Source organism: Zerene cesonia, unplaced genomic scaffold (genome assembly GCF_012273895.1).
Source record: "Zerene cesonia ecotype Mississippi unplaced genomic scaffold, Zerene_cesonia_1.1 Zces_u006, whole genome shotgun sequence".
In the NCBI taxonomy this organism is placed as follows: Eukaryota; Metazoa; Arthropoda; class Insecta; order Lepidoptera; family Pieridae; genus Zerene; species Zerene cesonia.
Genome location: NW_024045136.1, coordinates 959,670 through 976,126, shown reverse-complemented (window position 1 = coordinate 976,126; position 16,457 = coordinate 959,670). Strand labels below are relative to the sequence as shown.

General features: G+C 33.6%; 1 protein-coding gene across 2 annotated transcripts; it reads left to right on the top strand.

The window, feature by feature from the left end:
- Positions 1 to 532: 532 nt before the first annotated feature.
- On the top strand, positions 533 to 13,429 carry LOC119838931 (aldo-keto reductase family 1 member B1-like). Of its 2 annotated transcripts, none has more exons than XM_038365077.1 (7): positions 533 to 641; positions 8,630 to 8,772; positions 9,569 to 9,710; positions 10,111 to 10,305; positions 10,703 to 10,902; positions 12,420 to 12,575; positions 13,287 to 13,429. In XM_038365077.1, exons 1-7 carry the CDS (start codon positions 567 to 569, stop codon positions 13,330 to 13,332), a joined length of 957 nt encoding a protein of 318 aa, XP_038221005.1. In that variant the 5' UTR covers positions 533 to 566; the 3' UTR covers positions 13,333 to 13,429. The 2 variants fall into 2 exon arrangements, with proteins under 2 accessions (XP_038221005.1, XP_038221004.1); XM_038365076.1 differs by lacking the exon at positions 533 to 641 and adding an exon at positions 4,382 to 4,611.
- The last annotated feature ends 3,028 nt before the right edge of the window (positions 13,430 to 16,457 follow it).

Below are 16,457 nucleotides of genomic sequence, written 5' to 3'. Positions count from 1 at the left end.
AACGCACATGTAACACAAAAGTTAATATACTACTAGCTGCACCCGGCAAACTCTGTTCTGCCTTACTCTTATAATTTAGGAGGATGAAAAATAGATGTTGCCCGATTCTCATAGATACCGGATAAGCACAAAAAATTTCATCAAAATCGGTCAAGCCGTTTCGGAGGAGTATGGCAACGAAAACTGTGACACGAGAATTTTATATATTAGATGAAGGCCATAATCGTCAACGGATATTTCACATCAATACATTAATATAACATTTCATATTTATAAAATTAAAAATGATTTATAAATCCGTTATCAAACATTTATCAAATTATTTCTAAGTTTGTAATAAAATATTATTTTATACTGAAAGAACTTCAATTAAAAAATATTTTATTATTTCCCATATAATAACACCCCAGCCGTGAAATCGATAAGTAAATAAAAATATCTTACATAACTTCACAGCCTATAAAACATAACTGAGATAACCCGAATAAATAATATAGATAAGTTTAGAATGATAAAAACGATTCGAGTTATTCCTCCTGTCAAACGCGCCGACGACTGACGTGAAAATGGCGCCAAAAATTCCGGTTATCACCTTTAATAATGGAAAAACGATCCCCGTCATGGGATTGGGGACATGGAAGGTAAGTTTTTTTTCTATGTTCGTAGCTAATGACATCGTGAAATACTATTTGACGGCTTAAAAAAACATGAATGGAGATGTTTCGACAAGTTTGATAGTTTAAAGTGTTCACATGAATTTATCTCACACGTATCCCTTATGTATCTAAATGTTAAAATATCATTTAGATTGCCAATAAACATAATATTCTATTTATTTTGTCCTCTAACACACAAGTTGGTATAATATTTTTCGTTTTTGTTAATGGGGGTTTCGTCTTAGACACGATATAAATATAAAAAAAAATAACACTTCACTAATATTTTTCAAAGTGTCTTTGATATAAGTGTTGTTCGTTAAAAATATAACTAACTTGCTTGAGGACCTAGGTCATTAGTAACGAAGGTCATCGACGGCATACGAATACCTTATAATAATTAGCTAAGTTTTTAGGTTAGGGCATAGACCATTTGCAGTTTTGATATATCAGTTCTATAGAAAATTCTTAATCGACGGACTTTATATTGTCCATCGATTATTACAACTTGTTTATCGACGATATATATCGACTCATAGCTCACGTCTGTACCACAATCCACACGGGTTTCAAATTTTCATAATCAAGGTCAAAATTATTTATTTAGATTTAGACCTCAGAAGCAATTATGAACGACTATGCTATTTTTTATTACCTGCATAAATTATTAAGTTAAAAACGGCCTGTATAAATCAATTACAATCTTTCTAATCTTGATTCGGTTGTTAAAATCGATTTTGGTATTTAAACATTAACCTATAAATAAATAACCTACCTGCATATTTTATTGAGATAAATACAATCACCCATTGTATAATCTGTAAATAAACAGCTTTATTCTACGGATAAATTAAACAGGAAAATGTTATACTTAATGCATAATAATGCAGTTTGTTGTCCTAGCATTATGATGGAGATATACACTATTATTTATTATATAGGTAATCGTGGAATGTCGTTAGTTTAGATATAATAGTAATCCATACTAGGCTGAATATAAAAAATGAATGGATATTTAAAAAAATTCTAATATGCATGCAAAATTTTTTCATCGACGCGAACTTTCTAAAACGAAGGAGGTTCTTAATTCGATCGCATATTTTTTTGGGTTTTTTAGTCGTTAACTTTGTAGGTCCCCCATAAAAGCGACGGTTTTTATGTCGGAAATAATCTTTTTATTTTCATATTTTCAATAAATCAAATACCATATCTTTTACACAGCTTAATTCCATGTAAAGATATTGAATTTTCTATCAGGTTTTCATTTAAGGGTCTTTTAAATTATACCGCCAAATATAAACCTTCGGAGATATTATATTCTATCTGCATGTCTCATTCAATTTATTTGCACATGTGGATAACATAACCACTGCTCGAAATGGTGAAGGAAAACATCGTAAGGATTATGGCCTGATTCCTCATAGGAGGCCTGTGTCCTAGTAGTGGAAACATATGGGCTGATGATGATGATGATGAAAATCCCTTTAGCAGAATTTGCAATAATATATTTATAACTTTGGAAAAAGCCTATTTATTTTCGAAAAACGTTGAACTTTGCAAAGATTTAAACATAAATTTGTTTATTAAGTCTAAACTAACAGCTATTTAGCATTGTTTAGAGTCTCTAATTAAAATCCCGCCTTTTAGTTTTACAAAAAGAGACCGTTCCATATTCAAATATACTTAAAAAAAAATGACGGAGATGCCAGTTCTAGTTATTTTATATTATGTACTACTATATTGATACTTTATGACATCATTCTATTTTTACAATGTTTTATGGTATCTTATTTCTTTCAAGGGAACTACATAAAAATTGGGTACCGTACGAAAAAAACTGCTCATATTGACAACTTCTATAGATAACAGATCTGCCATAACCCCATGACTTATGATAGTAGTATCTATAGCAAATTTATTACCCACTTTTATCTGTTTATCGTATATGCGAGCGTGTAGTATGGTTTGGTTACGCAAATATTAATAAAAAATCATGATGGCTTTAATGATTGGAGTAATGGAAAACTTTTTACATATTTTTTAGACCGTCTTAAAAAAATGAGGATATCAATTCGATTGTATTTTCAGTTTATTACCTTATAGCTTTATACTGATTTTGTTATCTGCAATACTGGGTAAACCGATTTTTTTTTATTTGAAAGCGTCCTCAAGATCAAGAGTTAACCCCGTATACTAAATCAAAATTATATTTGTAACCAGCGGTCCGCCCCGGCTTCTCCCGTGGTACATATATAGTAGTAGCCTTCCTCAATAATTGGACTATCTAACACTGGAAGAACTTTTCAAATCGGACCGGACTGAATTTTTCAAATCGGTTTTTCAAGTAGTTCCCGAGATTAGTGCGTTATTTCCGAAAGTATTTAGGTGAGTTGCTTCACCAGGATAAAATATCTGTGCAAAATAATCAATTTCATCCAGATGCACTTTAGAACCGTAACAGGTTTACGATTGCTTTGTATAGGAATGTTTATGTACCTCTTGTTCCAAAAATGTTAAAACAGCCATGAAGGAACTTCCTATAAAAAGCATGTCATCATCAGCAACCCATATATGTTCCCACTGCTGGGTCACAGGCCTCCTATGCGGGTTCAGGACATAATCCAACACGTTGGCCAAGTGCGGGTTCGCAGATGTCACATGTCGTCGAGCTTTTGATTCTTGGACATGCTGGTTTCCTCACGATGTTTTCCTGCACTGTTTGAGCAGTGATGATGTTATCCGCATGCGAACCCCGTTTATCGATTTTAAGTACGAGGTTCTCATCACTGAGCCACCACTGCTCTTTAAAGACCTTGCTTCATACGAAAGAATGCTCTTTCGTAGCATACAGAAATTATACCAGCTTTAGGAACATTTCTGGGATACTATTTACAAATTACCTACCTGTTACATTGGATTACATACTATTTTATTCATTATTTTGACGATTTATTGAAGTTTCACTTCTATCATGTGTGAATCGCACACACACCTTTTTTTTTTACTAACTTTCCGCCAGCGGCATTACCCGCGTAATGAAATGTTTTTCTGGCACAGTCCCTTATCCCATGTCCTTTCTCGAGGCTCAAAATACATCAATACCAAATTTCATCTACATTAATTCAGTGGTTGAGAATTTCGCATTTATAATATTATCAGGAATTATAGTTGGGGCTTCAGTCAAGGGAATTGCAGTTTAAATACCTAATGGAACAAGTGTCATAGAGATTCATTGGATTATATTAATTAACATATTTATTAGATAAACATTATTCAAATTACGTTTACATCGTATTTCTTAAATATCGTGACTTGTAGTTAATCAAGAAATCACAGCATGTCGAAAAAAGTTATAATATTTTGTACATGTAAGTATTTAGTACCCGCTTAAGGCTTGGGTATCTAATTTATTAATATAATTTATTTAATATCCTAACAATATTAATTTATAACCATTTAAACTTTTAATTCAAACGTAAAGATAAAATTTTGAATAACTTTCCAAAAGCAGGTCAGAATCTTTTGAATAATTCTTTAAAATATTTCATATTGTGATCCTACAGCCTCAACAGAGTTATTACACCGGTTAATAATTGATATTGCAATTAATTTTAATGTTAAAAAGAAAATATAAAAGTTGCCAATAAAATTGCAATAGGCATGTCATTTAACTGGCAATAGTTTTATGTCATTAGTTGTCAATATTTAGATTTTACAATAGAGAGGTATATTTGCAGAATACATTTTACCAGAAAGTATACGGCGGCCGGTGTTTTCACAATTCACGTCTAGCATTAATTAGTTATTATACGAGCGGCTGGTAGTGTTACGCACCAGCTAAATTGCATTATTTATTCATAATTTTGAATCGTTTAAAACAATGGCAGAAAAAGTGCCTCTAGTGAAACTGGAAAATGGTTATAGTTGTCCCATTCTTGGGTTGGGAACATGGCAAGTAAGTAATTTATACTAATATTGTAACGCTGAAGAGTTTGTTTGTTTGAACGCATTAATCTCAGCAACTACTGGTCCGACTTGAAAAATTCTTCCAGTGTTAGATAGCCCATTTATTGAGGAAGGCTGTAGGCTATGTATGTACCACGGGCGAAGCCGGAGCGGACGGCTAGTTTACCATATCCTTGACTCAATTCTATACTCTTAAAATTATAATTAAACCCTGTTAGGTACAGAAGTAATTTATTTTATATTATGTTCATTAATCACCTTTATGAATTATTTTATACATAGCTAATTAAATAATTAACTATATTTTCCTTGGATTCGAACATTGATCACATTAAATCGGAGTAAATAATATACGGAATCGCGTTTAAAATCCGAAATGTTTTTAATTTTGACATGGTAAAAATATCACTACCATTTTACCTCATACAGGATTCTATATCTTATAGGATTTTCTTAAATATAATAATATGTTTTACAACATTGATTGGGACACTTCAAAGTACCTGCTGGGAAAACTACTCTTTAACCAACTTAAAAAATGTGGTAGGTTCTCTATTCAACTATTTTTTATGTTTGTTATCTAATAACATTTTACTGGGTAAGCCGGTTTTGATGAATCTTTTAATGTTCAAAAGTTCATGTTGTCCTAATTAAATTTGATCTAGTTTACACAATTTGAAGGTAGTTAAAGTTTTATTTCGTTAAAAATATTTTTACATAATATTTAAAAAATATTAATTATATACATATATTGGAAGTTAAATCATTATTCTCATTGCTACAATCAATAGAAAAAGTAACCATTTAAAATTGTTTGAATTCTTTTTGAATCCTATTTGTCTTATAAACCGAGAGACCTGAAACCAAGGAGGTTCTGTATTCAAATTAAATTTTTCCTTTGTGTTAATATTTATTTAAACACCATCTTCTCCTTATGTATTGTAAGTTATCAAATGGCTTATTAATTTGGAGATATTGGAAGATTCTATAGGATACTTTTTGTCCCAATAAATTTATCCTTGTAGTGGGTATAGTAAACAATAAAGTTGAAATGAACAGTTTGTATGTCTGTTTTACTGTGGGCCGGATTTTTATATTTATGTAGATTTTAATTAGATAATCTATTGAAATTAGTAAAAATTTAAAAGATAACAAAAAGAGCATAGAAATATATAACTCAAACAGTTGTAATGGTTTCCCACCCAAAGGATAAAGGAGATCCCTGTAAAAAAACAGATGACAAATAATTGAGGTTAAGCAGCTATTGGCGCGGTAATAAATGGATGGGTAATAATTTTTTTGCAGATGCTCCGTAGCATTTGCTGTAGTATCGTGATTCCGACTCGCACTTGACCGATTTTTTTTTGCAACATCCTACAGTACACTAGATAACCACAGCGCAATAGTCTTGCGCAATTGTGTTAAAAGTTTGCAATGTAATATGAATTGATCTATATATGTTGACAGTAAAAATTATCTGTGATCACTGTATCAGTATAAGAGGTAAACAGCTTACCATGTCTAGGATTATTCAAGCACAGATAACATATCTTATATCCATAAGATCTATATATATAATTCGTTATAACTTATTGTAGAACACTTCAGTCGTTTTTATTTTAGACTAGCTGTGTCCCACAGTTTCACCCGCGTAAGTCCGTATCCCGTAGGAATATCGGGATAAAAAGTTGCCTATATGTTATTTCAGTTGTCCAGCTATCTACATACCATATTTCATTCCAATAGGTTCAGTAGTTTTTGTGTGAAAGAGTAACAAACTTACAAACTTTCGCATTTTTAATATTAGTAGGATAGGATAACACAATAAGGGGGGTTGTTATAAAAAAAAACTAGCTAACTAAACTAGCTTCATATAGAACCATCGCTTTCACACACTAGAATTAGTACTTCTACAAAACGTCACGATAACGCTGCGAAGCCATTTTAGCGTTGGGAAATGTAGTTATTCACAAATTCCCTCTAAGTGTTTCTGCACGAGGGACTCGAGTTCCCAACGGTAGCCGGCATTTACGCACCCCCTCCATAATTATACTACATCAGGAAGTATGTGGCACTCTCCAGCACTGGACCGAAAGGATCCAAGGGACCTAAACCATACTAAAACCTTACGGTGTGCGTCGTCACCTTCGACAATAGGGGTTAACAGAGATACCGAGTGGGCCATGACTCACTTACAGTCAACGCATTTATTCAGCCGTTTAATTGTTAAACAGAGCGCGAAATTCGTTTCATTTCCTAAGTGTAAGTTAAAACTTGATTGATTTGCGTAACCTAGCAACTAGATTTAAAATGTTCGGATATTGGGCAATGAAGAAGGCACGTTCGACGTACCGTAAATTGAAGAATCATCCAGAAATGTGATGGCAACACGAAGGATAATTGGCATAACTAATTGTTATGTGTGAAAGAAAGAATTTAAAAATATAGAGAGTGACACATATATAGAGAAAGAGAGGGAATACGGAATAAAAAAGAATAATAAAAAGGCTATTTACAAAACGTGTCCTGCACCTCCACCGCAAATGGCATACTGGTTTGGCCAGACTTCAGTTAGTTAAAAATTAGTGTTAAAATAGGAAAAACTCATAATATTATGAGGAACTAGCTGCGCCCCGCGGTTTCACCCGCGTAAATCCGTAGCCCGTGGGAATATCGGGATAAAAAGTTGCCTATATGTTATTTCAGTTGTCCAGCTGTCTATGTACCAAATTTCATTGCAGTCAGTTCAGTAGTTGTTGCGTGAAAGAGCAACAAACACACACACATCCTTACAAACTTTCGCATTTATAATATTAGTAGGATATTAGTAGGATGTTAGTAGGATATAGTAAGATTCACCTTATTTCAAATACGCATCTTCGATTCCCTTCAAAAGTCATATGGTTTTCCCATTGACTTACCATTTTCATTGATAGTCCGCTTCCAATGGTCCTAGTCTTTCTCGAACTTAAAAAGAAACCCTACAGTAATGTTATCCAAATAATATTTACAACTGGAACCAGTGGTTCCAGAACCTGTTTTAGGAATAAACGATACGTATATAGTTGAAAAGTAACTTGCACATATAGTGCAAAACATGTAGAGAAGGGTAAAAATAAACGACTCTAAATTCACATACACCGAATCACCTTGTATATTATTCTGATAAAGCATAAAGTAGAAATACCTTTTATTGGAGTCGGTCAGACGGAATCCGATACACAGCAAAGAAAGGCAAGTAATTCGATACGTGAGGAGAGATCTTATGTGGGATCTCGTTACCCGACTACGTTATGAAGATTGATGATTTCGATTGTACGCATGTATATTTCTTTGACATGTTCTGTAGCGTAATTGGCTTTATGTATCTTAACTTGAAATTTGCCATATTCACCTTCACTAAGAAAAGACAGAGAGAGAGATAAGAGAAGAGCAAGAGAGAGTTTAAGAAAAGAACGTTTTTTTTATAGTTTACATTAGTTAACTGTTTCAAATAGTGATTCATATAAAAATTGTCTATTGCGAGTCGGACCCTGCAAAAAAAAAATGCTCACCCATCCAATTTATGACAATGCTAACCGTTGCTTTATCTAGATTTTTTGTTTTCTCACCAACAAAACACATCACTGAATATTTGATATTCACCGTTCATGAGATACAGCTTGGTAACAGACAGACAGCGAAGTCTTGATCCTGGTGCGTTCTATAGGAGACCCTAGGATCCCTGCTATTGTGCTTTGAGTTTGGCCGCCGAGGAGGTTTTAGTGGGTAGAAATCCCACATGCTCTACTTTTCCCCCAAAGCTAGACCATCTTTGGAAGATTTCCTCCTCGTTAAAAAAAAAAGACAGCGAAGTTTTAGTAATATGCTCCCGTTTTAATCTTTCATTAGATCCCTTTAAGTAATTTATTAGTTTATTATTTATTATAAAAATAGTTCTTTCTTTTTCTACGGATACTGCGTCTCCTAAGTAAATAAAACGATGATGACATGTTACACGCTTCCAGTCGAAACCCGGTGAAGTGACGCAAGCCGTGAAGGACGCCATCGACATTGGATACCGCCACATCGACTGCGCTTTCGTTTACGGCAACGAGAAGGAAGTCGGCGAGGCCATCACGGCCAAGATCAACGAGGGGGTTGTTAAGCGGTGAGTCTATCATCGAGTGTTAAATCTCCATCATCATCACCATCAAAAATTATGTTAAAAGTGCACTAGTTAAAAGAGCCTACAATAGCATTAATGAATATATGGAAGATGACAATCCATGGAATGTTGTCGCTTAAGAACCACAGGCCAGTTCATTGGCGTCATTGTTATGTACATGTCACATATTATGTAGTATTATAATGTAAAATCTATATTATTTTAAAAGAGTAACTACAGTGTTTCTTGCCGGCTCTTCTCTGTAGAAGCTGCCTTCCGAACCTTATGGAATCTTATATCCAGTGGCGTAGCTATCACAGGGCCAGGTGGTGCAGTGCACCAGGGCCCCGGAGCTCAGGGGGCCCTCTAACCTCAGGAAGGGAGGAAGGCGGAAAGAGGGGAGGAGGGCCCGATTTTTTCCCTATGCACCAGGGCCCTTGTCCACCTAGCTACGCCACTGCTTATATCCTTATGGAAACGGATGATGATGACGTCTTTGTGATTTCGGTTGTAATGTGGAAATAAAGATGTGGTGTCTCAAGGATATGCAGGGTATAGTTGAATATATATATATAAGCCTTAAAATGTTGATTTCGAAATGTTAATGATGGCCATGTGTAGTTTATTAATTTTTCTATTACTAACTTCTCACATGCCTTTTTTATTACTATCACTTATTACTGACGGAATGGTTATATTTAGTTGAAATTTATATCTTATTATTATCTAGAAAATTATTATAAATTTCGAATATTTCGGCCTTATATCTAAATGAGTCCCTTTCGTACTTCACCCCCAGGGAGGATCTGTTCATCACCTCCAAACTGTGGAACACCTTCCACCGGCCGGATCTGGTGAAGGGAGCCCTGCTGAAGACCCTGGAGAATCTCAATATTAAATACATCGACTTGTACCTCATTCACTGGCCTCAGGGTTACAAGGTATACCAGATGCCAAAAGGCAAGATTCTTTTTTACTGGTTTTATGTTCCCTTTTTAAATGGGCTGTAATAAATTCCCGAAGGATGTTTATTGCTGCTTTTATTAATTAAGCTGTCAGGAAAAATACTCTAATAGTTAAAAAAAAATAAGAAAGATAATTAATTTTTCCGTCTTTCGCCATTTACGCTTCTTGTATTTACAAATATGTTTTTTGGTGGTGCTAATCATCGCAACTGCTAGATCGAGTATGAACAACATTGCAAAAAAGCTGCGTCTCATCGATTGCAAACAAAGTCGCGGGCACAGCTATTACTATTTAATACTAAATCTCACTCTACATGATTTCTGTTTCGACACCTTATTCTTTTAATGCCTATTGTTCCTCTCTTCTTCATTCCAGGAAGATGGCGAACTCTTCCCAGCGGACGCGTCAGGCAAGATCCAATTTTCCGACGTGGACTACGTGGACACTTGGAAGGCGCTGGAGCCGCTGGTCGGCGAGGGTCTGGTCAGGAGCCTCGGCATCTCCAACTTCAACTCGAAGCAAATCGATCGGCTGCTGAAGAGCGCGACCATAAAACCTGTCGTTAATCAGGTTCGTAGCTGGCCAATGGGTTGGTTTTGTATGAAAATATTCAATGAAGAATTCCTTTGTTTGTATGTTTGTTAATTTATTTTTATGCAATGTGTTTTAGGGAATTCTTTTTAGATAAACTACCCTTACTAACCGTTTGTCCAGCTTCTTCTAAATTAAAGGCACCACTTCGCCTATCTAATTACAATACCGCCCTTGCAAAGTCACATTCCAGGATTGTCATTTGGAAGACTTTGGGATTTTACCCCTTTTTTACCCATGTTCCATCTTACAAGTAGAATAGCACCACTCCTTCACCTATCCACCTACCATACCACCCTTATGGAACCCATATTCCATGTGTCTAGCTGGAATGCCTTAATGAGCTGATCTACAGTTTCATTCCCCACACTTCCAGGTGGAGTGCCACCCGTACCTGAACCAGCAACGCTTGATCCAGTACTGCGAGGCCAGAGGCATCAAGATCACAGCGTACTCGCCCCTGGGCTCCCCGGACAGGCCCTGGGCACAGCCCGGGGAACCCCTGCTCATGGAGGACCCCAAGTTGAAGGCGATAGCTGAGAGACTCGGCAAGACGGTCGCTCAAGTTCTCATCAGGTGTGTTTGGGGTTGTGATGGTGATGGATGATGATGAATTTGTAACTTAACGCATTAAGTTTAGGGTGTTTCAAGTCGGAGTGTGTGTGATTGTCCGTCTGCGGCATCGTAACTATCAAGCGGATGGGCCGATTACAATGTGTTTTTTTTATTCGAAAGCCTATCTTATCTTATCTCTTGCTTATTGATCTATGTTATACATGATAGCTATATTTGATGGAAAACAAAATCAGATCAATAAATATTTGAAATTGGTTCGAAATTAGCTTGTTCAAACAAACAAACTCAAGTTTCAGATGTATATTACAAGTATAGATTAAAAAAAATCTGTACAACTAGGTCTCTCTTGCAAACCAATATTATTATAAACCACAATCCATATAAAATTCACGTCAATCAGTTAAGCCATTTATGCTATAAAGCTATTGAGGTTAAACAGTAACATGCACATTTAATATTTTAATAATATTAGTGTGCCTAGTATTAAGTTTATATATTTTATAATTTCACATCTTAGTCAGTGAAAGGAAAGTTTATTAAAAATTTTAGTCTCTTTCTCATACTTTAAATAAAATATTTTTCAATTTTATTTTATTTATATTAAAATTTTTTTGCAATTTTGCATTTTTTTTGTGGCATCCAAGAATAATTTAGGAATTAATACACCCATTTTTAATTAAATAGAACGAATATAAATAATTTTCAAAGATTGAAAATTGCTACATCTATAGAAGAAATGAATAAGTTTGGTTACAAATTAAGTGTGAAACGATAGCTTGGCTTTCTCATATAACATAGACAACTTTAAAACAACCCATTTGCATACGCATATTCAAATACAAAATTCAGGCGCCAAAAAAGACACTAACAGCTTAAGCTAAGTCTGACAGCTGACGTTGTGCTCAGAAACTTATTGGAAACAAAACATAATTAACTTACTCTTGGATTGAGTATGTTTAAAAACTAGAAAAGTACTCAATTATGATGTTGAGAGTTATAATGAAAGACAATGTTACCCATCTGTATGTAATGATAATAAAGCGTTTATTTATTCCTTACTTATAACTAATTACAATATTTTGATTGTTGTAAGTATGGTTCGTATTAATAAAAACTATTATTTTAATCCAGTCTGGATGTAGGATTAATAAATATAGATATAAAACTTAAAACACGCTTAAATGATTGAATTATTTTATTCTTATTAGGATAGTGAACAAAAAAATATTTTATGATTTGTTTGCATTGTCACTGATCCTTGATAAGTGTACGAAGCTTGAATTAAACTTGTTCTTTTAGAGTGGGTAAAATCAAGTTTAAATGAGACGATTACATACAAAGCTACAGGTGAAGCTGTTAAAAGCATTTATTTTTGAAACTGATCTTCATTTAACCATCATTGTTTGCCCTTAATATAAAAAATTCTTTATTAATTTTTGAATTCTTCCAGAGTATACTTTTAATTATTCCAGAGTATACTTTTAATAATTCCAGACGTTTTTTTTTAATAATTCCAGATACCAAATCGACCGCGGGGTGATTGTGATCCCGAAGTCAGTGAACAAGAGTCGCATCGCGAGCAACTTCGCCGTTTTCGATTTTAAACTGTCTGAAGAAGACGTACAACTGATCAATTCGTTTGATTGCAACGGCCGATTTGTGCCTATGACTGCGTGAGTATAATAATATAATAGTATAATTGTTGTAATTTTACTTAACTATTTATAGTTTATACATAATTTATCAATTAGATCAGCTTTTTTATTGTTATGATTACATTTGAGAATAATAATAAGAAAAATGTGTATATAAAGACAAACAAATGTCTCATTCTCAATTCTATATTTCCTAACATCTTTAAATTGGTTGAGTGGTGATAATGTAAATCAAAAGATAGAGTAACAAACGGACAGAGTAACTTTTGGATTTATATTAAAAAAAATACTAATAAATATTAGCATGACTTTTAAGTTTTTAAGTTTTAAAGCATTAAAATGCCTTATTAATATACATAGTAATATTTATAAGGCATATGTATGTATGTATAGTCATGATGTATGTTCCCAAAGAACCCTTCACCAATTCAACCGATTTTGATCATATTTGACATTTTATGTAATTTGGTCCAACTTAAGATATAGAATAGTGTTTATTTCGATTAATTATCCCAATAATTTATAATTGACAATAAATTCAGCCACAGTCACAGCAACGCGTGGCCGGGTATGCTAGTATATTATATGTTTTTAAAGTTGAATAAAATTCGAAATGAATCGATTAGGGCTGACAGCGTAGGTGTTGTACGACAAAACATGCGGGTTCGAATCCCGCCTCTGTCAAATTTTCGTTATTTATTTTTTATTTAAATGCCTTTTTATTTTCAGGTCCCTCGGCCACAAGTATCATCCATTTGAGAATGATGAGTTTTAAGAAGTGCCTCAAGATATCCTGATTTACTATATATTTGCTATGTAACCAATATTAATGTTAACTTTGTTATTATACGGAATATATTTTGTTAACGGTTCTTTGTGTTTTACTTCTATAAACTGCTTTTTTTATCTTAATTTCTATAAGAACCAGCAATGTATTTAAACGAGCAACGGCTTTATTCGCTATCGCTCATATTTTTACACTTAAATTTATTATCTGTGGATTAACATTTTAGCGTCAATAAAACTGTATTAGAGTTTGTTGCCATAATAAAAAAAAAACTATTAGAGATAATAATTGATGTGAGGTTATATTATTTAACTAGCTGGTGCCCGCGACTTCGTTCGCGTGAACAACATGGACGAAGGACTACATTTTCTCCCCTGATTTTCCGCAAAAAGCGTTGATTTCAATATTTCATGTTCCAGATCTCGATTATAAGTCGACAGAGAATGCCTATCAGACTGAAGAACATCTGCTAAGACCTATACATGCTATAGTGCAGATGGGCTCTTGGAGTTCCATGTCAGGTGTTCCAGATCTTCAAATTTATTCTCTCAGAAGAAAATGCTATATAGCTACGGGTTACAATTTTTGTTATGGGACAATTTTTATCTCTTATAGATTAGGCGATCTGTTGCGTTTGAAGTAAATGTTCAATTGACCGTAACTTCTATTTCCCTTAACCGATGTTGACGAAACAGACCGCGACGAAAACCGCGTTCAAATCCGTCGAGTAGTTTCGAAGTTATAACGTACCAGACAGACAAGTCATAAATTCCAAAATATGTTTTTTTTTGGTTTTTGTTACTCTTTAATCGCCCACAATCTGTTTTTTGGTTGAATATAGATACTCAATTTTTACTCTTATATGTATTGATTGGTATATTGTTACCAGAGTCGTTATCATCAAATTATTATTCCAGAGTATACTTTTAATGATAAACGAACTATACAACTTCATGGCCCATTTCATTCTTATTTTTGTCCTAAGTCTTCCCTTCATCGGTCGCATCACATTTGAAAACTCCAAAAATATATCGCTTTATTATATACTAGCTTTTCGCCCGCGGCTTCGCCCGCGTAGAATTCGCTTATATCGCGCGACACGGTAAGGAGTATTTTCTTCGTATTAAAAAGTATGTTTTGTTCTTTCCCACGTTTAGCTCCATCTTCATACCAAGTTTCATCAAAATCGGTTTGACAATAACGAACTTTCATACAAACTTTCATCCCCTCTTTCAACCCTTTCTACCCTTTTTTCGCGATAAAAAGTATCCTATGTCCTTTCCCAAGTTCAGTTCTATCTTCATACCAAATTTTGTGAAAATCGGTTCAGTGGTTTAGGCGTGAAAGCGTAACAGACAGACAGACAGACAGAGTTACTTTCGCATTTATAATATTAGTAGGGATAAAATACATTTAAAAAAGAATGGCATTCACCCCTTCAACACATGTATTAGGGTCGAACTCAAATAAAAACAAACATTTGAAACATACATCAGTTTAATCGAGTATAAAATCAAATTACAAAATACAAACTCGGCGTACACACAATAAATAACAAATAAACATCACTTTATAAACTTCCAAAAATTATATTTAAAAGTAATTTAAATACAGCTGCTTCCGTATGCAATAAAATTAAACCTATCATTATATTATTTAACTAGTGTTGTCACGATAAGAGAAGAAATAAAAATAATTTACTATTTTGATATCAATTGAACAACATAAAATAAAAATATGGTTATACTATATAAATGAAAACTTATAAATGGTGAATAATTAAAAAATGGCCGAGAAGATACATGGTTCCCAAAATATTCATACAAATAAAAGTAATTAAGTTACACTAGCTAAATAAAATTAATATCCCTTCGATCCAGTCATACGATTTGACAATTTATCAAACATATATATATTATATACAAAGAATAAAACAGCAGTATGTGTTAAACATAAATTTTATCTTAAATCATTCCGTCCCTTTCTATCACATCATTGTACCGAAAAGATAGAAAGAGATGTTACGATTTCACACATTTGTCTTGACATTTTAAAAACGTTTCGTTATATGAAAATCGCGGGAGAAAGCACGACTGTATAGGCCTCAATTGCACTAAATTTAGCGCTATTTACACCATCCGATACAATTTTGTCTGTTTTCATAATCGGATGCTGTAAATAACATTATAATTTTGTTTAAATGACGATTTATACAAGTTGCGAATAGCAAAGGAAAGGCACGAAGGAAATTTTTCAAATGATCGACGCTAAAAAAAAACCTACATAAAACATATTTCTTATCGTCATTATTATTGTAGCAACGAAAACCTGGCTACAGAAACTTTTACAGAAGGTATGTATACATTTTCGAAAAATTTAATACATAGAAAACAATTGATCGTGAGCCGGATTCCAAACCCACGTGTCACGCCTAACCGATCGCTACATACGCCGCGCCTTCGCTTCGCTTCGCTTTCGCGCACATAGTTCAATTATCTAAAATAATATGCACTTTTAATTAATTGTGATATAAACCAGTGGCTACCTAAACGCATTTAATGCTCGACGATAAAAAGCAGTTTATTTATAACGACACGATGCGACACGACACGACGCCCGACGTATTGTCTTAGATAGTTTTAGAGAATCGAGTATTATTTATGAAAAAATATGAGTGAAAATCTCTATAGGACGAATTTACAAATGTTGATTATAAAAACCATACGGATATTATGAATGCGAAAATTTTGTTTGTCGGTCTTCAACGTCACAAGAGACAAATTCACAACAAATATAAATGCAAGTGGATAACTTCAAAATGTAAAAAAAAAATCAATATCACTGTATTATATATTGAAATGCAAATAAAAACAATATGAAAAAAATCACAACAAATTCTATCTATGAATTCATTTAAATGCACGTAAAAAAATGCACTTTACAATATATGTAAAAAATGTCGTGGCCGTGTCGTGTCGCACCCGAAATACCTTAACCTACGATAAATATTAAAAATACAGTCTACGATATACAAACGACATATCACCGTCTTCCCATCACTCGCAGTCGCATCACATTTGAGCAATCCAAAAATATATTGCTTTATTATAATA

Bases quoted from the DNA above. Each gene is read 5' to 3' on its own strand.
- LOC119838931 (XM_038365077.1), top strand. From the start codon at position 567: ATGGCGCCAAAAATTCCGGTTATCACCTTTAATAATGGAAAAACGATC. The intron at 9,711-10,110 runs GTATACCAGATG...TCTTCATTCCAG, and splicing joins ACTGGCCTCAGGGTTACAAG to GAAGATGGCGAACTCTTCCC. The intron at 10,306-10,702 runs GTTCGTAGCTGG...CCACACTTCCAG, and splicing joins TAAAACCTGTCGTTAATCAG to GTGGAGTGCCACCCGTACCT.